This window comes from Dama dama, chromosome 33 (assembly GCF_033118175.1).
Source record: "Dama dama isolate Ldn47 chromosome 33, ASM3311817v1, whole genome shotgun sequence".
Taxonomy (NCBI): domain Eukaryota; kingdom Metazoa; phylum Chordata; class Mammalia; order Artiodactyla; family Cervidae; genus Dama; species Dama dama.
In genome coordinates, this window is record NC_083713.1 from 65,625,691 (window position 1) to 65,651,772 (window position 26,082).

The 26,082-nt window shown below is 42.4% G+C and overlaps 1 protein-coding gene across 1 annotated transcript in view; it reads left to right on the forward strand.

Annotated features, from left to right (window-relative positions):
• Positions 1–26,082, forward strand: part of NCKAP5 (NCK associated protein 5) — a 1,007,389-nt gene that overhangs the window by 851,820 nt on the left and 129,487 nt on the right. Inside the window, exons 11-13 of the mRNA XM_061135363.1 lie at positions 15,336–15,524; positions 20,703–24,457; positions 25,359–25,536. Coding sequence (XP_060991346.1) covers positions 15,336–15,524; positions 20,703–24,457; positions 25,359–25,536 — 4,122 coding nt within the window. The remainder of the gene's footprint in view (positions 1–15,335; positions 15,525–20,702; positions 24,458–25,358; positions 25,537–26,082) is intronic.

Here is a 26,082-nt window from a genome sequence, read left to right on the forward strand (position 1 = left end):
TGCTATTTTTACCTTAGTTTTACTTTTTAGTTAGCTCCAAATATTTATATACACATTGTATTTTCCTGAAAAGAACATAGAGACCTAAGAAGGAAACATTACCAATACCAAAAATATTATCAATAATAATATTAAATATAAATATAAATAATATTAAATCATAAAGAAAGTACATTTTTGAATAAATGAATAATGTTTCAGTATAGTAAGTGAAGATGTGACATTGTACATAGAGTTATTTCTGTTTTTTTAATTCTGTGTAATTGTCTTGTCTAATTAATTTAAATAGTTATTTTAATAAGTTGTTTCCACGGAACTATCATTAACCAGATTTAATTGTAGAATTAAGAGTCTGAACTCTGCAGTCAAACTGCCTAGGATTTAAGTATGATGTATATGAACTTAGAAAATAATTTTAGCTCTGAACCACCATTTCTTCACCTGTAAATGGGGATAATTATAGTCTTTACTGGGAATTGCAATAAGGATTTACAATGATAAGATGTGTGAAAATAGATACTTACTGCTAAAAAAAAAAGCTCAATCAGTTGTCACAGCTATTGTTATTGTTGTTGTTACGGATACTTCTTTTTTAGTTATTATCTGCCTCTGAGAATAGATCTTGGCAAGAAAATTCCCAAGACAACAGAGTTCACTTAATGGGAATAGCATAAATTATGGGCTTAGAATTTAGACAAAAATAAGTAACTCATGACCAGTTTGAGTAAATTCCAGGAGTTGGTGATGGGCAGGGAAGCCTGGTGTGCTGCAGTCCATGGGGTCGCAAAGAGTCGGACACGACTGAGCAATTGAACTGAACTGAACTGAACTGAAGCAACTCACCTTGCATAAGAGACCTATGAGGCTGTTTCCTTCCTTGAGGGGATAAGTGAACAGAATGGGGTAGAGTTTGAGCTCAATAGTAAGGCAGACCTGGGAGAGAATCCTGCTTCTGCTGCTTACTGGAGTATATCCTTGTGACGCTGGATACCATCCTTAGCTTTGGTTGTTTGAGTTCTTCATCCTTAAAAATTAAGAGCTTACCTTCTTCTGTACAGCAGAGTGAGGATTCATGAGATAAGATCCGGGAAGGAACTTCACTCAGTGTCCCTTTCCCTCACAGGGAGGAGATGAATTGTTTCTTCTTAAGAAGCAGAGTATTGGACTCTAGTGACCATCAGTGCAGTTTCTATTAAGTCTGGCAAAAATAGAAGGTCAAGTTGTTTTTCTCCCTAATCCCTTTAGTTCTGTGAAATCAGAGGAAAAAAATTTCCCCCCACATGTAAAAGTCAAAAAGCTTCAGAAATCCAGGAGATGTTTCAAAAATAAAGCTTGATTAAAAATGTAAAATGCAGTGTAGATAATTTTACAAAGCAGCAGGGGCAATTGCAAAGCACTTATTAAAGTACCTGTTAAAGTAATTAGTGATAAAAATGGAAATTCCAAGGCACTTCTGTATTTCTTAGATCCCAGAATAGGCTCAGACTGTGCTGAATCACTTCCTCTCTCAGATCGGAGTCACAGAAAAAGACAGAAGTGAAGCTTCAGAGAGTTTTAGGGTTGGGAGGCAGGTGTGAACCACTGTTAGAAACTGGCTCTTCCGAGGTCTGAGTGCGGTGATCCCCTCACTCACCCTGCATCCTGTTTCCCAGTGTCTGTCACTTGGCTGTTACATGTTAAATACTTCTGATTCCTTCTTGCTTGTTTTGTGTAAAGAGACCAAGCGATTTGGGAGCTTGACGGGGAGACCTTAGCCCCTGTGGCCTAAACCTTTTTTGCACAGAATAATATCTTATTTATAGGGCTTCCCAGGTGGCGCTAATGATAAAGAATCCAGCAGCCAACGCAGGAGATGCAAGAGATGTGGGTTAGATCCCTGGGTCTAGTATTCTTGCCTAGAAAATTCCACAGACAGAGGAGCCTGGTGGGCTGCAGTCCCTGGGGTTGCACAGAGTTGGGATGCACTCCAGCAACTGAAGACAGCCCACAGTGCAACAGCACATACTTACCCGTGTTGCCACCCTGACGCCTACTCTCACCTCCCCGCTGCCTCTCTCTTACTCTTCCTGCATGTCTCTTGTATGTCCTGCCTTAAAATGCTTCTGTGTTTTTTTTCCTCATCTCTGTGTCCAGGCTCCTCATTCACATTATAGATTACACTAATGAGCTTCTTTGAGTCTGTTCATGGTTCGTAGTTAGGACTCTCATATAGTAGATGCTTTGTAAATGCTTCTTGTTGGACTAATTAGACTAATTAGAGTGGAGACTCCTGAGGGCAAGGTTTGCTGTTTACATCCTAATCCATGTTTCATTGGTCCTCTCCCAGCAGGACCTCAGGGCACTCTTCATGGGATTTCAGAACAGGACAGATTTGAGACACTCTAGTCATCAGTCTAAGCTGCAGAAGCCCCAAATAAACTTTCTAGTCACCAAACCAAATGCTTCCTAAGGCATCCACTGGGTAATTAGGTTGTCCTGGTAGCAGGGACCCTTGAAGATGGTTTTGAGTATAGCTGAGGAATAATTGTTTCAAAACATTTTATAACCTTGGATCCCAGAGAAGTAGAAAAGAGGATGTAGAACCATGTCATTTGCAGAAGCACCATCCAGAGTGAAACAGAATGCACTCAGGGCACAGAAAAATGGTTATGCGAGGAAAATCTGAAAGTTGTCATGGAAAATAATAAGTTCAGCAAGGACTGTTGTAGATGGCTAAAAACAAATAGCTATAAAAATTTTAGACTCTGAAGTGAGATCAAATTTTGATGGACATATTTTTTAAAGGACCTCTAAGAGAATATTCAAAAGGCATGCTCTGGCATTGGCAGGATGACCAAATGCAAATAGTTAGAATGTTTTATCTTTGTATCCCCAAATGGAAATAATGACATAAGTAATTAAACATTAGCTTTTATCCAAAAACATTTGTCCTAGGCTCAAATTTTTGTGAATCTAAGAAAGGACCATATAATACTCAGTTATGTAATACACAGTTATATAATATTCAGTTTTATGATAAATTCTTAATGGAATGGAATGAAACCTCTGAAATGTGAACCAAGAGTCTGCCACAATATCTCTTGATGGGATTTGGAAGAGTTGATGAAAAATCACATTTCTGAGTGTGGCAAAATATAAGTAAAAATGTAAATCTAGTGTGTGAGCAAGATAAAACATGGGGTTTTTGAATGGTCATTTCGTGATTAAAGCTTCCAAAGAAAAGTTATCTTTATCAGGATTCAAATCTTTTTAGGAGATTTCCTTGAACTTCCTTTCAGAGCCTTGTGCATATGTGTGAAAATGCACTTTATTACTCAACAGAATAACAAGGCTTTTCACTTGGTGATGTCTAATTCAAGCCATATTTAGAACAAGTCTCTTAAACATATACCAAATCCACCACACATGTTTTCCACCCTTGTAAGAGTGGATAGCCAGAAAAGTTTAACTTTCATCACAGGAAAACTATGGAACTGGCAAAATCCGAAGATGCTCAGAAGATTTCATAATTACACACTCCAAACTTGCTTCCCTTGTGTTGAGATTAAAGGAGATGAAACACACCACCTGGGACCAGCCTAGGGCTGAGTTGAAGGAGCAGGAATGGGGCTCTAGGAAGCTCTCTGGAAGTTGTGAGCCGAGATCAGCTCTCCAAGGTGGAAGCAAGACAATTTGAAAACAAAGCCACAGCTGAAGAAGCAGTAAGTTCTTCATCTAAGAAATCAGCCTAAGATTCAGGCCACTATGAGACAGGAAGGAAGGTGGCAGGGTACAGCCATCAAAAGAATGACACAACCATTAAAAACAGGATATGATTTAAAAAAAAAAACAACACAGAGCAAATAAATAAATAAACAAACAATAGCAAAACAGAACCTGCTAGGCCCAAGATGGTGGAAGATTTTACTTCTAGTAGACCTTGAGCCTCATCAGGCTCATTAGGCTCTAGTAGACCATTCAGTTCAGTTCAGTTCTGTCACTCAGTCATGTCCAGCTCTTTGCAACACCATGGACTGCAGTATGCCAGGCTTCCCTGTCCATCACCAACTCCTGGAGCTTATTCAGATTCATGTCCATCGAGTTGGTGATGCCATCCAGTCATCTTATCCTCTGTCATCCCCTTCTCCTCCTGTCTTCGATCTTTCCCAGCATCAGGGTCTTTTCCAGTGAGTCAGTTCTTCACATCAGGTGGCCAAAGTATTGGAGTTTCAGCTTCAGCATCAGTATTTCCAATGAATATTCAGGACTGATTTCCTTTAGGATGGCCTGGTTGAATCTTCTTGCAGTCAAAGGAACTCTCAAGAGTCTTCTCCAACACCACAGTTCAAAAGCATCAATTCTTCAGCGTTCAGCTTTCTTTATAGTCCAACTCTCACATCCATACATGACTACTGGAAAAATCATAGCCTTGACTCAGTGGACCTTTGTTGGCAAAGCAGTGTCTCTGCTTTTTAATACGTTGTCTTGGTTGGTCATAACTTTTCTTCCATGGAGCAAGCGTCCTTTAATTTCATGGCTGCAGTCACCACCTGCAGTGACTTCGGAGCCCCAAAAATAAAGTCAGCCACTATTTCCATTATTTCCCCATCTATTTGCCATGAAGTCATGGGACCGGATGCCATGATCTTAGTTTTCTGAATGTTGAGTTTTAAGTCAACTTTTTCACTCTCCTCTTTCACGTTCATCAAGAGGATCTTTAGTTCTTCTCTTTCTGCTATAAGGGTGGTGTTATCTGCGTATCTGAGGTTATTGATATTTCTCCCAGCAATCTTGATTCCAGCTTGTGCTTCATCCAGCCCAGCATTTCTCATGATGTACATGAGTCATGGGACAGTTCTGAGGCTGACCATATAAACCAAAAAGTGGATAACACCCCAATTCTTGGAAATTCCACTCCTTTCCCAAATAGTTGTAATAAGCCTCCCACTCTTTCACCTGTGAAATTACCCAGCCCGTGAAAACTAACCACCCTATATTTTGGTGTAATCTCTCATCTTCTGAGACAGCTCACACTCTGTTTTTGGAATATATCTCTCTCTAAATAAACCTGATTTCACTTTACTATGACTCGTTCTTGAATTCTTTCCTGTGTGAAGCCAAGGACCCTCACTTGGCAGCTGTCCCAGGGGCTCACTCAATACTTGAGACATGACTGTCCTCTGGTGTTCCACTTTTCCTACAACAAATAAATCTGTGAGGGAGCATTCTTGCATACTCAGTCGCTTCGGTCATGTCCGACTCTTAGCAACTGTATGGACCAGGCTCCTATGTCCATGGGATTTTCTAGGCAAGAATACTGGAGTGAATTGCCATGCCCTCCTCCAGGGGATCTTCCCAACTCAGGGATCAAACCTGAGTCTCCTGCACTGCAGGTAGATTCTTTACCACTGAGCCATCAGGGAAGCCTGACTCAAGGCCAAGTACAAATAAGCAGCCAACTCACAAGACAGTAGGAGCAGCAGTACTCCACAAGGGAGTGGGCAAGAGCAGGTACGCCGAAGCTCTGAGACAAGAAGTGACCAGGGGCAGCTGCTGGTATTGTGTCTCTTGGAGAGGGTGCTGAGTGACCAAAGATACCAATGGCAAGTGAGCAAATCCCAAGAAATTCTTCTACTCCTCCTCTAAATATCCTGCTGTGAAATTTTTATGGAGAGTAGAAAAATACCTTCTAATGTTGGTAGAGTGCTTTAGAAATAGATAATAGAAATTCAGGAACATGTAGTCGGTAAAGAAGCTTTAGCCCTGGATCATTTGGCAATAGCAGACCTCACTTCATAAATAAAACAGGAATTCAAGAATTGTGGGCAGAGGAGCCATCTCCTTTGACTGAGAGACCTTTTCCACAAGGAGAGAAAGAACTCTAGAGAATATAAAACAGGACAGGGTAGAATTCAGGCTATCACTACTAGAGCATTTACCAAGGTTGAGTAAATCAAGAGAAGAAGCAGATCAGATTAAAAACACAAATTCACATCTAACTTTTGTTGCTGAACCTAAATTACTCATGGTGGTAGAGTCCATTAATCAGATATATACCATATTCACTCTCATAATTTGCTTTTTACAGGTATTTGGTTTTCTTAGTTGAAAGGGAGAATGATTATATGGATGATTGTGGTACCAGATTCATTGTCTCACCAAATCTGAATAAAGATAAGGGAACAATGGTTAAATGATCTGTTTTGTATTTTCCTCTTTACATCTGACATCTTGCAGTGAGACAAAAATCATGTGTTCCTTTTCAAACTTCAGGGAGTACATCAGTACATACAAAAGCCACTCATCACTGTTTTGCTTGGTTTTTCCTGCATGGTTTCCCATGTTACCCACATTTCTCAGATAATCTACTTTTTAACCTCACCTTGTAGCACTGAATAAGGACTCAGTGCTTCCCTGGCCTCAGCAATCATTGCATTCCAGTTGAGACATCATCTCAGTACTGAGCAAAAACCCACAGGTAGAATTCTGTTAAATGCCACAAGCCGTCACTCAGCATCTGCAGAGCTGCAGCTCAGTGAGCGAGAAGAGACAGAAAATGGCAAAGTGGCCCTGCAGCCCCATTCTGAAAGGCCGCGTGCACATCATTCCCAGCCTCTGCTGCCTTCATTAGCCGGAGAGCTGTGGGCCAGCCTTGCTACCGTGACGGGGCCGCCCCACCTCCATCCCACCGGATAATGGACGGCTGGCCTTGAGTGCAGCCTTTCTCAGCCTTGAGTTTCAGATTCAAAACTGTAAAATATAAAATACAGCTGACTGACTGAAGGCAGAGGAACCCACCAAAAAGTCATTAACGCGGCATGTATTTCTGACCCTGGCTGCTCTGGCATTACCAGGCCCCCAAAGCTGACCTTGGTCTCTTCACTGGTGTGAGCCTGCGCTCTGACTGTGGGTTGAGCCGCACCCCTCCTCCTGCATGGTGACACGAAGTAGCCTCTTCTCCATGAAGCTGAAAACCTATATATATATACACGTGTGCAAATATGTATTTCTGACTTTGAGTTCCCTATGTGTACATTTTACCTACTTTTCCCTGAGATCTGAATTAAGGCCAGATAATATCACAGTCCCAGTTTGAATAGTGATATTCTCTCTCCTCCTTTGATGATTTATTTTATATATATATATATATATATATATATATATATAATATAAACCTTTCATAAAAATTCTTATTATAAGAAGTATAACACCTGTGGGCTGGTGAGCTTTTGTGGTAATTTAACCATGAAGAATGTGTGTATGTGAAAGGATGATCTTTACCTATCACTTTCTTACCTACAGCCTTAACACAGAAGTAGATTTTATTTTCATCTAAGTCAATTTTTATTTTCCCTACATATGTGGAAGCTATAACAGTAAATGATTCATTTGTACTTTAACACTTAAGAAACTACCAACTCTCAGTTATGACAATTAATTAATATAAGACTGTAAATTTCACCATGCTGTCTTATTTATTATCCTTTCTGACTATGCCAGTACCTTTCCCTACCTGAGAGGGAGGTTAAGTAGCTTCTTCCATCCCTTTGTGGCTGGCAAGTAATCTGAGACAAAGAGATTCAGTTACATCCCCAGATCTGGTAAAACCTGTACCTTAGGGCTAAAACTCAAGTCCCCTTGCTCTAGGATCTTTCCCCACTCCCTCATGACTCTATGTATTTCAATGGAGAAAACTGACTATTTGGATGCATATGTGCTCAGTCGCTTAGTCCAATCCTTCATGACCCCACGGACCGCAGCCCGCCAGGCTCCTCTGTCCATGGGATTTTACAGGCAAGTATACTGGAGTGGGTTGCCATTTTCTCCTCCAGAGGACCTTCCTAACCCAGAAATCGAACCTTCATCTCCTGCATTGGCAGGCGGATTCTTTACTACTGAGCCACCTGGGAAACCTGACCACTTGGATAAAAATAAAATACTTTTCATCATTTAGGACGATGAGTTTATATATACACATACTCATGCTGAAAGCAAAACGATGGCATCGTATATTTGGTAAAAAGGAGTGAAATATAACCATTAACCAAATAAGAAGTCAAATATCTAATCTACAAGGACTCTTCCCCCAAATCACATGATATACCACTCAAAATCATCATTTCTTTTGTTGAATGTCATTTCCCATAACTTCTTGGACTCTTTGCCTAATGATAAATGTGTTCTTAAGTCTTAGAATGTTATCATTTTTTTGGCACTCTCTCAGTCCTTAAAACCCAGATTTGGGTGGAGAAAATATAGACAGCTTTTTCTTTGTGGGCTGTAAGAAGCATCAGTCAGTTACTTACTGAGCATTCACATTGTAACATGTCTTGGGTCTTAAAGGATCTTTGGTCCCAGGCAGCTCATACTCTAGAGAATGCTGGAGATAAGTATTGTAGAAATTGTGCAGAAAAAACATCCTGGTTCTACTTACCTATGTCTTAACTTTCTTGGAGAAACTAGCATTTTCAAAATAATGAACCACCAGTTATTTATTTCATTTTTGGTGAAAGTAACTCCACAACACAGGTTGAGAGAAGCAAAAGTGTAAGTCTCAAGTAAATGGTTTGAGGCTCCACTAATAAGAAGGAGAACTGATCCGTGGTAGAAAAAATAAAAAATAAAAGCCTTTATTCTTGCAATTGGATGCAGCACAGCCCTACCACCGTGCTGATCCTGAGAGCTGAATAGAATTTGTTGTGACTAACCAACCAAGCTCAGCGATAAAGAATCCACCTGTAATGCAGGAGAATGGGTTTGAACCCTGGGTTAGGAAGATCTCCTGGAGAAGGAAGGGGCAGCCCATTCCAGTATTCTTGCCTCAGAAATCCCGTGAACAAAGGAGACTGACTGGCCGGCTACCATCTGTGAGATCACAAGTGTTGGACATGACTAGCAACTGAACACCACTTCCCAACTAACCACGTGCGTAGGACTTTCACATGAGTTCAACCTGAAGAAAGTCCAATGGGAAAGAGTAAAACAGGCCTCATTTTAGAGGCATTTACATCCTTGCTGACAACATGATGGATCTGCTGGGACAACGTGACTGTCTGGCAACCCCTGCACGCTAAGATGATCCTAACAGGAATTAATGGCAGAGAATCAGTCATTTCCCAGATCAACATCAGCATGCAGCAAGGCCTTTCCTGGGAGACAAAGGAATAGAAAAACTTTTCAGAGGTGAGGGAGCCATCTCAGTCACATTATTTACTTACTCAATTCGATTTTTTAGTATCTGAAGTCACAAAAGTTGTAACCAAGACAAACCAGGCTGCAAGTACCATTTTAAAAATGTCATCAGCCTAGCAGAAACATGAGACATAAATCACAAGTTTTATTGTATTTGCAATTAAACAGATCAAATTTAATGTCCACAGAAAAGCCTTAGTAATTAGGATAAAGATTAATATAGTGAAATGTCCCTGGTTTAGGAGGCCACCCAAGCAAAGCTGAAATAAAGAATTGAGTATATAATCGAATAGCATGTGAATATTAATGCACGAAACCCTCCAAGTCCCCAGATCCCTGATGCAATTATTTTCTATTCACATTAATTGTTCCTAACAGATGACATTAATGACTTTGAGTTGAAATGTGTGCAAGGGAAGATTTCACAAGATCAATGCTGTTTAGAAATAAGGTCATTTTTATAATTATTTGCTCAAATTTTAACCACTGCTCAACATAATAAGGTTAACATGGTGAGTGTTTCATAATGTGAATATCAAAAGTTAATTTTCATACTGGCTAATAAGTATATTGGGGTATTCACATTTTTCTTACTATTTCTTTTTCCTTACTACTTATTTTCCAACACATATTGACAGACTGTGAAAGTGTGCTTATTGTTTATAAGCTGTAATTTGCACATGTGTACATATAGAACACTAATAAACTCAGATAAACATTTTTTTGGGTTAGGATATGTGTTATCTAATCTAGAAATGTCAACTCTTTTGAGATTTACATGTCTGAGGTAGGATTTTGAAACAAACAATTAAATCAACACTGTTCAAAGTTTCTGCCTGTTTTTACCCAGAAACTTCACTCACGCATCTTAGATCTTTCATCCGGGGATTTACTCTCAGATGTGGAAAGAAGCCAGAGTCTGACGCACTCACGAACTGATGTTGAAATGCATGTGAGTTTCCCTGTCACCTTCAGAACACTTGTTCAGGTGGTTATTTTCCTCCATCAAATATGATGTCACAAGTGAACCATAAAACGCATCCTTGAAGCATTGTCAGGTAGATAAAAATACTTTGCTTTCTTGTGTTCTCTGCAATTCAGCATCATATCCCCCAGCTGATAGAGTAAGTAGAAAATGTCACTCTCAGCAAAAATATTATAAATCTTGCCTTGTCCCCAAGATACCTTTTTTGGGTATTGATTATATCTCAGAGTCGCAGAGAAATGGTCAAGGAGCTTTTTATTAAAGCCCATGTCCCATATTACTCATCTTACTTTTATGATATATTATGTATGAACTTTTAAAAATTCATGGGCTGTACTTTTTTTTCTTTAGCTAGGGTTAGCTTTATGCTTATTTTGCAAAACTTTAACCAGTGTGGTTTTTAACTCTCATTGACATTAAAAAAAAAAGATAGCTTGAAAAATACAAGAGTCAAATATATAATGAGAAATGTTAGTCTTAAAACAATGACTGATGGGTATTTGTGGATAACTGGCCTTTTAGTTTACTGTATAAATTTATAAATATAGCTAGGACAGTCTATATCAAAAGTAAATACTCTCAAGTTAGATTGGAATTGCATGTCAGTGAAGTACTGTCACCTTTAAACATTCTTGAAGACCCTAATGCCATCCAATATAAAAGATGGCCTTAAGATCAGGAATTTCTTAAGTTGCAAATTTTAATCCAAGAAATTCTTACCTTCATTCTCTGTCTCTCCTTTTTTTAAACTAAAATTTTGGATTTTGTATTGCATTTCACATAATAAGGATGTTAAAGCATATGAGTGCTTCAAGGTGGTAATCTAAAATACACTATGGGAAAAAAACACTTTGAATAGTGCAAACAGTGTACTTTGTCAGTTCAATCAACATAATTAAGGTAATGTTGCAGTGGAGACCAACATACATCTTTAGGCAAACAAGAATTTTATTAATAATAATTATCTATTACGACTCTTCTCAGGAGGATGCTTGGCAGTCTGTATGTGTCCAGGAGTTCTGCTTATTGTCAAGGGCTTACTTAGAGCTATAGCATAGTGGCTGGGACCTGGGCCTGACATCAGAACCTTGTATTGACTGGGTGACCTTGGACAAGATTTTAAAGCTTCAGTTTAGCAGTGCCTCAGGTTCCCCATCTGGAAAATGAGAAGAATGAAATTTCTGTCCTATTTCTGAGACTTGTGGTGAGGATTAAATGAGAAAGCATATGACATGTACATAACACAATACCTGCTGAGAATTTGGGGCCATAATGAGATCTCTGCTGCTCTGACTGTCTTCTATTCTAAAATGTGTGGCCCCGTGTCACAGCCACAGAAGAACATGTTAGAGATGGAGAATGAGAGCTGAGATAAGCACCTGCTAGTGTGCCTGTCCAGGTCACATCAGCGATCCCCAGAAACAAAGTACACCCTCTTCTGACTCTTCCTCGTCACAGATCCCATGTGCAAGGCATCAGATATGATGGCATGTTAAAGGTAATACAGAGTCCCTTAGGGAGGCTGTAAAGTACAATTTTGTTGAAGGGCCAAGACACACACATACTAAAAAAAAAACTTTTTAGTAATAGTAGCAAAACCTAAAAGTTAGTAAACTTTATTGTTACTAATAATCACTTAGTGTCATTAAGCATGCGGGCCTGCATGCTAAGTGGCTTCACTCATGTCTGATTCTGTGTGACTCTATGGGTTGTAGCCTGCCAGGCTCCTCTGTCAATGGGATTCTCCAGGCGAGAATACTCAAGTGGGTTGCCATGTCCTCCTCCAGGAGATCTTCCCAGGGAAGATCTGGGTTCGATCAGGCATCGAACCCAAGTCTCGTACATCTCCTGCACTGGTAGGCGGGTTCTTTACTACTAACACCACCTGGGAAGCATACTGACTGCCAGGGGCCGTCACTCTTCACATTGGTCTTATATGATTGGAGCTTTCATTATCTCCAGTTAGGAAAAAGGAAACTAAAGTGTGGAAGGATTGGTCTTATATGATTGGAGCTTTCATTATCTCCAGTTAGGAAAAAGGAAACTAAAGTGTGGAAGGATTAAGTAATTTTCCCAAAATCAAAGAGTTAGCCAGTGAGAGAGCCAGGCTTTAAACCTTATAAATGACCTTATAAATAAGCAGATAATCCTGATGATAATCATGTGCTGATGAGGGAAGAAACTTCAGGAAAAAGGAGCTCACTTTCAGTCATGGTGTCAGAGAGTCTGAGTCCCTTCTTAAATTCCAACATCAGTTGTCCAAGGTCAGGAAAGGTGGGAGAATTTCCCAGTCGAGAGGACTAGCCCCTTCCTCTTCTTGTCAAGGAATTACTCTGTAATCAGCCCACCACACACACTCCCTTTCTCCAGTACTCTGCCCCCAGGGAGGGCTCAGACCCCTGCCTTCATCCTGCTCAGCACAGCCCAAGTCAGACTGAGAAACACAGCTTGCTACCAATAATTCACATGAGAGCTTATCCTCTCTCAAAGCTCTTCCCAGGCTAGGGGCTTTCTACTCAAAGCACAGGCTCTGGACAGCATGCCTCAAAGCATCTGGGAATTTCTTAAAATACTACATCTCTGACCCCTCCTCAGAATTGCTAAATCAAATCTATATTTAACAAGGTCTGGGATGACTCATGTGAATATTAAAGTATGAAAAGCCTGGCTTCAGGACACTTTTGTATATAACTACCCCAGCCCTGCCTGCCTCCACATGACATTGATGGGCCTTCCCCACTTCCTCACAGTACCCTCTGTCATGTCAGGGCATCTCAGGTTCAAGGTCAGGGGAGAGACAACAATGCTTTTCTCTTCTAGCACATCTTCTGTGTTCTAGTTTCCTGTCCTCTTAATCCAGCATCTCTCAGAGGGGCACACATGGTGGATAACAGGGCAGAGAAGCGTATTTGTTAAAAAGAGGCCTGGGAATTGAGTTATAAAAATAGGTATAATTGTGATGGGTGAGGTGAGAAGGTAAAGGTTGGAAAGACGGAGGGAAATCACATATGAGCTTCAGTACTATGGAGAAAAGTAGAACGTGAACAGTGACTAACACCTGTGCAGTGTGTGAAAAAGGCCGCTGGAGAAGTTTAGATCTGACGGCCTCAAAAGACACAGACGTAATATTTCCCTGAATGGTAGACACAACCGTCAGAACAGAGGTGCATGCTCACTGCAGTCACTTGCTCAGTTATGTCTAACTCATTATGACCCCATGAACTGTAGCCCGCCAAACTCCTCTGCCCATGGGATTCTCCAGGCAAGAATACTGGATTGGGTTGCCATTTCCTCCTCCAGGGGATCTTCCCAACTCAGAGATCGAATCTCCGTCTCCTCCATCTCCTACATTGGCAGATAGATCCTTTACTGCTTGAGCCCTTGAGAAAGCCTCAAAGGAGAGGTCAAAATAAAAAGCACCACCCTACTGACTCAAGTAACAAAATATCAGAGAATGGGATGGAGAAGAAAGAAAGCACACAGGTAGAAGTGGATTGTGATGTGCTGTTTCTGAAGGTCTGTTCCTAGCATGTTCCAGATGTGGCTGAAACCTTCAGCCTGTGCTCCCGACACTGGGGCCATGTGCGGAGGGCAGCTGTGGAGACATAAACATGAACTCCCTTTAACTAAGTTGCATCTGGCAATAAACAAGATCATAAATCAATAGATATTGCTGAAAGCTGGATTTTAAGACAACTTTCTCCTTTCAGTGATATTTAGAGCCAAATTTCAGGGGGGAAAATAGAGTAGTAAAATTCCTTGGCATTTTCAGACCACTTTAAGAGATTATTAGGCAGCCAAAATGAAGTATCAATAGCAAGGAAGATGCCTGATATTGAAAATCTAACATTATTAAGCATTATGGATATTGATTAGAGAGCAGGTTAAACGTGCCCTCTGTACTGATGCAGGGGTTTCCTATTGACCACAAAGGCTCCCAGAACAGCACCACCTTCCTTCCCCACACTGGTGTTTAGTCATCGTCAGTTGGAATTGCATTTGGAGAACAGTGATAAGTACTCAGGTACTAAAGGCTCCCATAAAGTGTCAATAAACTGCATAAGTAAGAGGCTTTGCCATTCTGCCAGTGACACGAAGACAGATGGTTCCCCCACCCATGAGTTTCTGAGACAAAGCTTTTCTAGATAGGGGACAGGAACGAGACGGTAATGGAGAGATTCCATTCCTGTGATCGGGATGTTAAATTAATTTAGCCCATCCAGTTAGTGGAGCTTCATCTGTTACATTAGGGACCTGTAATGTGGCTGTCGAGATGTGCTGGGATGTTTATGGCTTTGCCACCTGTGCCTTGTGCAGACCCACTAGAATTTTAACTGCCTGGATCCTTCTGTGTGGGGCCCAGATCTGTTTGATGTAAAACTGTTTATCATTTGAACATCCAACTGATCTGATCTGAAAAGTCCTGGAATCTGTATAGCAGAGCTTCATGACTCCTTCGTTTGGGTTTCACTATAGTACATAATTTCCTGGGCACTTGATCCCAGACTTAAAATGAGGTTATCAGAGCCATAGGGATCATAGGAGTAATCTGGTAGAACTGGCCCACCCTACACAGGAAGACGTTAAGGTCCACAGAAGCTAAATGCTTTCTTTGCTCTCTATCTCATATCTGCTGGCACATATAGCCTGAGAGCCAGGTTGCTAGGCTTCCAGTCCAGGGCTCATGCCCTTGAACTCTTAAGCCAAAGAAGTTGCTGTCTTCTTCCTTTTGTCTCATTAGATTCATGCCTTGATATTGATGTGATCCTTTAACCAGTGTGACTAGATAAAATGGGAAACTGCTGTTGTCACACTTCTGCCTAATGCTGATGGCAGCTCATAATAATTGAGCACCTGCTTCTAAGCTGGATCTTGTGCTGCATGCATCTCATCTAGAACCTCACTTGGTCCTTGCAGTGACCCTGTATGGTAGGCAGCGTTATCACTTTTTTTTTTTTTTTTTCTCACTTTTTGAAAAGGAGATGTAGCTCTAAGAGATTAAATAATTTCCCACACATGTTAGTCTGAGGCAGAGTCAAGAGTCAAACCCCGAGTCTGTCGACCCCAAAGTCTGTCTCTAACCGCAGTACTATATTCATTCCTCCCTTGTTATGATGTTGAGTTGGTATTTCTTCTCCCCTAAGCAGAGTCCTAGCTCAGAGCTGTCCTGCTTTTTCAGGGATGCCAGCTGAACGCAAAAGCAGGAACCCCTGCTTTGAAATGCCCTGGCATGGGCATTGCCGTCTCTGGTCACCTCTGCCCTCGAAGCAGCTACAGCAGCAGTGAGCTGTCTCTCTCCAGCACTTGCAGCGAGTACTCCAGCGGCTCCTCCTACACGTGGCATGATGGAAAGAACCCCAGGAAAAGGGTAAGGCTCCTTCAGGGGCAGCGCAGCATCAGAGGGAACCGGAAAAAAAGCCTCTTCTGGTAGGAAGGCGGAAGGTGGGAGGGAGGCCAAGAAGGAAACTACCATTTGCTGAGTCCTGGTTCTTTTACACTTCACAAAACCATAGAGGGAGATATTCTCTTCCCCATTACCCAGAAGGAGAGATTGGCTCTAGAAGGTTAAGTTCCTTGCTAGAAGTCACACACCAGAGAGGAGTGGAACGATGACTTGATCTCAGATGATGGGGACATTGTGGGAGGGAGTTTGGGAGAGAAAGACATTTTCCTTCTGTGCTTTGGTGGAACCCACGGAGTTCACAGATTTATATCAACTTGGAACTGGAGCCCTGGCCTAATGGAACTGACCATGCTTCGGACTGACTCAGACATTTTCAATTAGTTTTATAGACATTCTCTATCACTGTGATGCTCAGAGAGACTTGTCGATGTCCAGTGCAAATGAGGCTGAATGAGGCCAAGTCATCCCAGACTGAGCATCCTATGAAAGCTCAAAGAGAAGGTTTTCTTCTGGGGAATAGGGAGAGAGGTGCATTCTCTCAGAATAAATGACCAAAAGTTTTGGAAATCTCATTAGCTTTGTGGAAATTTACTGCTCAAAAATAGCAATGTAATATATTGACCTCCTCTATTCAATGCAATAGCCTCATAAAACTCTAATTGGCTATAAATTGAAGGAGGTACAGTAGAGAGAGAAAATGCTATGGTAGATTTCAAGCACCATAGCTTCAGTGAAAGTCTCCACATGGATGCCAGGAGTTTCTTTACCAGATTGTTAAATAACTCCTGTGACTGAAATGACTTGCATCTGCTAAGTGGGCTCACATGACAGAAGATTTCTTCATGATTTGAATAAACATCTTTGCACACCGGTGTAAGTCAAGAATCTGGAATAGCTGTTTTCACAGTTTCCTTATATTAAAGAAAACAAGATTGGCATTGACATACATACAATATTGGTATTATGTATAAAATAGACAACTAATGATAACTTACTCTATAGCACAGGAAATTCTACTCATACTCTATAATGGTCTATATGGGAAAAGAATCTAAAAAAGAGTGGATATATGTATAATATAACATTCACGTTGCTGTATACCTGAAAACTAGCAGAACCTTGTAAAGCAACTATACTCCAATAAAAACTAATTTAAAAGAAAAAGAAAAGTGAAGAGTACAGGAGTGTGGAAGCCCTGAATCTGAATATTTGGAAGTCAGTTTTCTATCATCTGTATAAATTTAGTTTATAATGTCAGAAGTGTAAAAAGCCAGGGAACTTCTATAACTGTCAGAAAATTCAAGTGAGGGAGGACATTTGTCATACTCCAAACAAGAACTGAGAAAAACATTTCAAGCTTGGATTTAGAGTTTATTCCCTTGGACTCAGACTTACAATGCAAAGTGCAGAGCCTGGGGTGTTATCAAAACTGTTCTTTCAAGATATTCAGAGTTCTGAGTAATGACTGCTAGGGACCTGGCTTTTAGCAGACTGGGGAGATGGTCGGGAGGATGTTCCCTCTCTTTATCTCCGAATATTGCTGGCTCTCAGGGCCCCTCACTCAGCACTTTTCATTCATAGCTATTCCTCTCTCCCTCTCAGCCTTTCTTCTTTTTTTTTTTTTTCTTTTGGCTAAAATTTTTCCAGTTAGAACAAACCTTGATCTTTTGGAGACATCTCTTCCCTGAAAGAGGAGGAATAAGGTTCTTAAGACACTTCTTAAATACCCCAGTAGACATCATCTGGAAATTTAAGTGTCCCAACTCACAATGGCCATGGAGTACCAGCCTGCCTGTCACATTCCCCAGAGAAAAGTCTTCATTCTCAGGGACCCAGCAAACTGACCCAGTCCTATTAAAACATTTTAAATGGCATTATTTAAGAAACTTAAGTTCTTACCATGTACCTAGTACTCATTTAGTATTAATTGGCATAATAAACTCATACAATATAAATTTGAACATGAATATTAGCTTATATAATAATAAGTATATGACCATTGGCTCTTTGGTAGTTTATAAGTATTTTATTTTTAATATTGTTTTGTGTGGAAACAGAAAGGCAGAAATGAAACCTTCATGAAGTGCACTAGCCTGCCCTTCATGGAGGAAAATGGCTCCAGTTACTGAGTAATTACCATGTGTCAGCTTTGTTAGCACTTCATAAGCACTAGCTCATTTAATGATCGTGATAACTTATTACTTAGGTTTTCTTATTTCCCCCCTTTCACAGAGAAATAACCTGAGGTCCTGAGAAATTACACATCTATTTCAATGTCTCATAGCCAGTAAGTAGAACTGAGCAGTTGGCTCCAGAACCTCAACTATTCTGCTAGACCTTGAATTAGTCTAAAACTTGGAAGCGTCCCAGGTGTTTGGCTGGATTTGTTCCCGTAAGACCAAGAATGTCCTTTAATAAAACAAGAACAAAAAAAGAATGTGTGAAACAGTTATCTATTCAAGAAATAGAAAAGAACTTTGGACATTAAACCCAGGCTCCTACCTTAGCAGCAGCATCATTCAGCCACTACCCTCCTTCTAGAGCAACTCTCTTCTGACTTTCCTGCAAAGAATGAGGAGCTCTACTCCACCACCTCCCCAACGGGAGATCTGTGCTTCTCTTTCTCAGGTTTCAGGATTGTCTCCAGCTTTTCCCAAGTTATTAAGTACCATAACCTTCTGTGCAAAACAGTTTGAGGAATGTGGCTAATCTCACAGGGTGGGGAGCCTGGGCCCTGGGAGCTTTGCAGCTGCTGGCCCTGGGGATGAATCATACCAGAGCGTGGGCAGGCTGTGGGGCAGGAAGGAAGTGGGTGGGCTGACGCAGAGCACATCTTCTATGGCTTGAACAAATCTGCCCCTTTCAAGCTGTGATGGAGTACTTCTATCTGGCTTCTCTTCTTTATTGTGAATGTGACATCAGAATCATGGAAATTCTTAGAAACCCAAGCTGTGGCAGTCTACTCACTGGTCAGTCTATAATACCCACTAAAGGGATTTTTTTTCTGCTTCCCAAAGAAGTTTTTAACAGCACAGCAGAGGAGGAGAAGGAGTGGGGGAGGAAAGCATCACCAAAATAGATCTCTCCACAGCAACTTCTGACCCTGGAGAATTTTCCAAACAGAATATATAATTTGACTTCAAATTAAATATACATATAACAAATAGAAAAAAAAAATAAGACATGTTGATAGCAAAGGTCAGTTTTATGAAAACAAACAAAAAAAAAGTCTTCAGTGTAAGCAAATGCAAGCAAATGCTCACGGCTTAGTAAAAATCTGAAATTCCAAAGTAAGTTTGTGACATTGAGTTGACGTCCGCTTATGAGCATATGCGTGAGCGTTCAGGGTCCCAGGATAGCAGGGCAGCTAGTGGAGAGGCCAACGGGAGCTGTAACTCTTAGCCAAGATTGGTACTGAGAACATGTATCAGATTCATTCATAGACATTCTTCAGCATTAATTATACAGCCTTTTTTAAAAGAAAGTCATTAGTTCTGAGCCTCCTAATTTCCCTGAGTGCTAGTTTGTGATTAAACTCTGCAACTTTCATTCAGAAGAGGGCTGTTGGAGTAACCTATGGTCTCTATTATGACTTTGACTAATACAGAGGGGAGAACAGAGGCTAAGCCTGACTCTAGCAGTATCACTTCAAGATTAATGTGCAGTCTTTAGAGCCAGACTGCCTGGTTCAGATCCCCATGCAGCCACTTCAGAACTGAGTCATAGAAAGTGCCCAGGAAACCAGAGTTGAAACTCTTGCGCTAGCTCTTCCTTGACTGTATGATCTCCAAAGGACAGATTTTGCTAAATCTCAGTCTCCTTCCTCTTAAAATAGGACTGATATTGTCTGCTTCATGGTCTTGTTCTGAAAATTAAGTCAAAGCACTGGGTCAGTGGCTGGTACACAGCAGAAGCTCGGTCAGCATGAGTTTCCTCCTCTGCCTTTCTGTTTGTTAGCAGTGTTTTGATAAATGTGAATGTCTGAGGAGAATGCCATGTTTTTTCTATGTCATTTCTTGGTCACTTCTCCAGAACTAACACTGGTATTTGGAGAAATATGAAGAACAGGAAATTGACCTTTCAAAGTTAGTAGGTCAATCACTGCTATGGGTTCTAACAGCAAATGGCCAGCTGCTCTGTGTATAAATATTTCACAGATATTCACTGCCTATCAAAATAAAGTCTTGAGGCCACATGACATTCTAACTTTCAGTTGTTAGAATGGAAGGGACTATAAGGCCTGGACCAACTCACTTTTCCTCTTACTCTCTTCACCTCCCATAAACGCTGCACAGTGAGCTGGATTGCCTTCTGATTATTCCCTAAGTGTCCCAAAGCATGCTTTTCCAATTAAGATCTTTGCCATCCGTTTCTTCTACCTGGAAATCATTTCCTCTGGTTGAAAAAAAATTTAGTTTTAAAAATTTATGTATTATTTTTGGCTGTTCTGGGTCTGCACTGTGGCACACCAGCTTCTCACTGTGGTGCTTCTCTTGTTGCAGAGCACAGGCCCTAGGTGCAAAGCCTTAAGTGGTTGCAGCACACGGGCTCAGCTGCTCCACAGCATGGGGGATCTTCCCGAACCAGGGATCGAACCTGTGTCCCTTGCATTGGGAGGCAGATTGCTATCCACTGCGCCACCAGGGAAGTCCTCCTCTACTTTTCAACTAAGGCAAACTTATCCATCTTTCTAGGAATAAGTTGTTATAAATCAAAGGAAGGAAGGGAAGAAGGAAGGAGAAGAAAAGAAAGAATCTCTCTTATACGCTTTTTGTGGTTTTTCAAATACGCATGTGGTCTCCCTCCTCTGAAACTCTGGAGTACCTACTAGTTTTCTGTGTCTCATTTGCTCCCTTGACTTACAGTACTTGAGCCCAACTCCTCCTGGGTCACCTGCTCCTTGAAGGCAGGGTCCTTATCTTGTACGTATCTATACCATGCACCCCTTGATTCAGGACCTGGCAAAGTAGAGTTTTGCTACATAATAAACTAGTTTGCATTAACTAATGAATAAATACATTTATATGTGAATATTTATCAACCACTAGGATGAACTAAGTTTAATGATGGACTTTTCCTTCTATAAACTGGTGGTCCACAGGGCTCAATCATGTCTAATATCTCCTCTTTTTTTCCTAGCAGTCATCACAAAATTGGGACAAAAGGTTAAGTATCGACTCTTCGCTCCCGAGTGGCTTTGCTAGTCCTACAGATGAACTACCTCCGACTCGCATCAAGGAAAGCCACATTTTGGAAGGACTAAGAAAGCTCCAGAAGCGCAAAGTGTTACTTGAACCCCCATCAGTGATAACCAAATGGGGTTATAAAGATTGCATGAACTCCAATGAAGGAATCTATTCTCCAGGAATTAAGAGTAGCAGCCTGAAGGAATATCCACCCTGCAAACACACAGACACGGGGAGCCCCTGCACAGATCCCCACAAGGCGTTTGTTTATGACATGGATTCTCACGACGAGGCTGATGAGGACGCTTCCTCCTTAGCCTCGGTCCAAGTGGTTCCAAACCAGGGCTGCAGGCTGCACAGTTGTAAATTAACTCACAGTGTCTCTGACAGCCTCTTTGGCTGGGAGCTGAATGGCAAACACTGTTCAGAGGTCACTTCCTCAGTCTACTCCAGGGAGAGGCCTGAGAAGCTGACCGGCTGTGCCAGCAACTGTCCCTTGGAGCAGAAGCTGTGCCCAGGCGTGCAGGGGCCTCGGGTACGGAGAGAGAAGGTCTCACCCAGCCAGGGCTGCCAGGCCCTCAGTCTCCAGCCCTCAGAGGCCGATGATGCGGAGACCCTGGATGAGCTGCACATCGAGAGCAGTGATGAGAAAAGCCCTTCAGATGCGTCTGCAGCCGCGGACACCGACCGGTCCATGGAGAGCCTGGACATCCTCACGGGGTTTGAGAAATCTTCACGTGGATCTCCTGAGGAGGAAGAAAACCAAGTACCCGTCCATTTAGAGAGCAGGCCAAAGACGTTCAGTTTCATTAAGCAGCAGAGGGTTGTAAAACGGACTTCCTCGGAAGAATGTATTACTGTGATATTTGATGCAGAGGACGGCGAGCCCATTGAGCTCAGCTCTCACCAGACTGGCCTTGTTACTGTGACCAGAAAGGAGATTTCCATCCGTCAGGCCCCTGCTGGGCCCCAGATGGAACATGCTGAACTTTCACCTCAGGGAATTGCTCATTTACAGCCAGGGGCTGCGGCTAGAGACTACCCTTTTTTAAAGAGGTCTGAAGAGGAGACTGAAAGAAACATTCCACAGGGTGAGGTAGATGATACAGCCATGGCACCTGCTGTGTCTTTCCACCCCAGGACAGTGACGCAAAATACTCAAAGACGGGCCAAACCGACACATGTCACGTCATGCCAGAGTCATTCTAGGTCATCTGTGGGCACAGGCATCTGTCAGAAGAAAAGTCTGACAAAAATACCTACCAGGGGCAAGCCTTCACCTCAGAAATCTAAAGTAAGGGAGCCTGAAGCCTCCCTTGTGATGCCCTCAACTGGCCCAGTGACTCTTGAGAAATCACCAGCTCCAGGGAAACTCTCACGGTTCAAAAAGACTGAAGGTCCAGCTCCCCTTTTTGACTTGCAGCCAGATTCACACATTCCAAAACCCCCCACCCAGCTTCCTCACGGCTCCAAGATGTCCAGCAGAAGGGATTGGATCCAGAGCTCCAGGAGTCAGATTCTAGCATCACAGTTGCTGTCCAGGCCCCCCACTGAGCGGAGTGACGATGGAGAGCCCCCCACAAGGGATAAACACTGTGAGCCAGGGCCAGAGCCCGGGGTGAAATCACCCTCCCCACCACCCCCTCCAGGCAGGTCGGTCTCCCTACTCATCAGGCCCAGTTATGACTTTTTGCCGCCACCTTCATCTGCCAAATCCGAAAGCAGGGTGCCCAACGAGACAGCAAGAATGGTATTGAAATCGCCCCCTCTGAAAGGATCCTCTGCTTCTGTTATTTATTTTAACCAGACCCTGACAGATGTGCAGGGGAAGAAACCATCTGTGGCCTTCAAAAAGCCTGTCTTCACTCCCTCACCACCCTCAGCAGAAACAGCAATCCTGATGAGATGCCCTGCTCACAGCCCCTCCAGCTCATTTGCTGTGATGGTCCCGGAGCCCCCAAAAGTCTCTCCAAAGAGAAATACCCCCAGAGCCCCACCTCACCAAACACGTGGGACCACACAGAACAACACAAGGTTACAGACTCCCAAGAACTCTGCTTCCCCCCGTGAGCCACTGGAAATACCGTCCTCCAAAGGTATACCTCCAGGGAGAAAAGAACAGTTGAATGGCAATGTCTCTGCATCCTCCACGCCTTCCTTCTTAGGGGTAAATGAGTCACCATCATCTCAGGTTAACAGTCCCTTATCATCATCGCCCTCCAAAAGCCATAACCCCCTGCATGGGTGTCAGAACCTTCATGAGAGAGGACTGAAAACTCGCCTCCCGGTTGGGCTCAAAGTTTTCATGAAGTCTCCCCAGTTGCTCAGGAAAAGTTCCACAGTGCCAGGGAAACATGAAAAAGACAGTCTAAATGAAGCCTCAAAAACCTCCGTGGCTGTGAGCAAGGCTAAGCCAGGGGCCTCCAGAAATCCAGCCAGCCTTGAGGCCACAGGAGGGGAAAGAAATGCGTCTCCAGTGGGTTTACCGGCACAGGAGAGTTTGGCCGAAGGGCTTCCCCTGGAGAGAGCAATGCCAGAGTCGCTGGAAAATAGCATGCCTGGGGCTGAGAGAAAAGATGGAGTAGAGAACAGGTCTGTGAAAAGATCCCTGTCCTCCAGCAAACCACACCTGAAACCAGCTCTAGGCATGAATGGAGCCAAAGCCCGCAGCCAGAGTTTCAGTGCTCACTCAGGGGAAAAGCCCCCCACGCCCCCCACAGAAGGGCTGGGCAAAGTCCGGACTCAGATTATTACCAACACCGCTGAGAGAGGCAATTCCCTCACTCGGCAGAGCTCCTCCACCGAAGGCTCCCCCAGCAAGACTGCGTCTGGCCCTATGTCTGATGGGCTCCCCAGCTCTGGGCGGCCCCTGGGACATTCTTCCCCTAGGCAGGGTTCCTTGGGGAGCACAGGCAGCTCCAGCAGCCAGCACGGGAGCCCAAGCAAGTTGCCTTTGAGGAGCCCTTCAAAATCCGAAGAGCCCCTCACCCCAGCTGGAACAGAAGAGCAGCAGGCCTACGCCCAGGGAGAAGGCCCCAGGGCGACTGTACCTGAGGGGCCAGGCAGTGACCACTGCAGGTGCCCACTCACCCCAGCAGATAGCTCAGGAGGCCCACAGAGTCTGGGGAGAACACCACATCCCAGTAATTTCACAGCAAGCAGGACCTCCAAGCTAGAAACTTCTGGAAGGTATCCAGACGCTTCTGCAACCAGGGCCGGTGTCGTAAGCCCAGAAGCCCCCCTCTCACCCACAATTGAAGAAAAGGTCATGTTGTGCATTCAGGAAAATGTGGAAAAGGGCCAAGTGCAAACAAAGTCCACCTCTGTGGAAGTGAAGCCGAAGCCGGGGCCTTCTTTTGCCAGCTGGTTCGGATTTCGGAGGAGCAGACTCCCGGCTCTCAGTAGCAGGAAGATGGATGTCTCCAAAACCAAAGCAGAAAAGAAAGATGCAAAAGGTTTAGGGTTTGGAAACAAACAGCTGAAATCAGAGAGAAAGAAAGAGAAAAAGAAGCCTGAGCTACAGTGTGAGATGGAAAATGAACTTCACAGGGACATCGAGTTGGCAGATGGTCCAGACAGTGGTTTGCAAAACAGAAATAACCTGAAAACACCGCCAGACATTTATGACCAAGTGAAGTTTGAATCAAGAAATAGACCCAGCCCTGTTCCACGTTCAGCGAAAGATACCTTTATGACAGAACTTCTGAACAGGTAGTGTATTGGCAAAGAGAGGGAGAGGGCGGCAGTGTGTAGAGCAGTGCTGGACCCCACCCCACCCCCCGCCCAGGAGCGCTTTTTGTCTCCTGCATATTGAATACCAGTCAAGCATGTTTTTCATACAAGCAGGAATGCATCATAGCAATCTTTTATACATTAGCCAGAATTTAAACAATGGAATAAAAGTTAACAATAAAATGATAATTTAGTCCATGTTACTCTGTTAACCAAACCAATGGTCTCTGAAATTAAAGAACGGTAAATTTTTATCAAGGTTGATAGAAATTCAACCTACGCTAGAAATCATGAATGGATCCACATGGCATGAAATGGAAGAAAATTACACATACATTTTAAAGGATGCTGATCTCACTTATTGTACCAAGCAAACTTATACTTAAAAACTTTCCAGAGATAATTACATATTCTGCTGATCCTAAGCCAGAAATATATTTAGCCATTCTCCCCCAATCTCCACTCTCATCCAGGGTGCCACGTGTATATGTATATCTGAGTTGTTCTGCTATGCACCTGAAAATATGACAACATTGTTAATCAGCGATACACCAATATAAAATGAATTAAAGTGGAGAAAAAAAGAAATATATTTAGCAATCCCTCCTCACAGGTTTTTATTTTATGCCCCACCTCATCTCACAAGCAATCATGAAAAATAAAAACAAATTATTGTTTTATCAAATCTAAATTGACACACTGCTGGAATAGCAGATGCAGATTTGACCAAGGCCAGTGAGACACACTTATCACTCAAAGGTTTAAAGATAAAGAGATATATGGAGGTTCCTTAAAACATGAAAGGATTGGGATAAGTAGAGGGATTGAAGTTTGAAGAAGAGCAATGTAATTGATCAGAGGAATCACTTTCCACCTGCAGAGTTGATAAGAAAGCAGCTCAACAGACAGAAAGTGGATCAAATAATGTCTCCTGTAGAAGTGTGTTAAAGGGCAGCTCCCAGGGCTCCTGTCTCACCAGCAGCTCTCTCAGCACTCAAGGAAACAACAAGAAAAACATCAAAACCAAAGCAGATATGGAAATACCAAAAGGCTCCCTGGTAAGTACTTCACCATCCTGGTTATGAAGTGTTAGGTCCCTATATGGGCTAGTTGGGTTCTGTCTACTTTTTACTGATGAAAATACAGGCAAGAGATGACCAGGAAAGAGAAAGTTAAAGCCAAAGAGGAAAGAGAGAAGTCATGAAGACACTGTTACAGAGTGATGGCAGCTAGATCGGAAGGGTCCCAGCTCCCTCCAGCTTTTGTAGCTCTTCTTTTGTAGAAGAGCTGCTGCTTTTGTAGCTCTCTTTTCAGAACCTTGGTATGATCACAGTGCAGGCAGTGATGCTGTGGGTGTTCACCTTCACGTTGTACCTTTGTGCTGGGAAAATGATTAGAAAAAATAAAAATGCAAAACAATTTAAGAGAATATTGGCTATTTTGATGGTTTGATTTAAGCAATTCCCCTTTTTTCCTAAAGTTGTATATACTGATTAATCCTACCTAAGATAGAAGGAGTTAAGTTTCAAGGTATCATTTTTGGAACTTGACTCCCTATCATTTTGTTTTTTAATTATGAGGTTCAGAATCAGGGGTAATTTCCT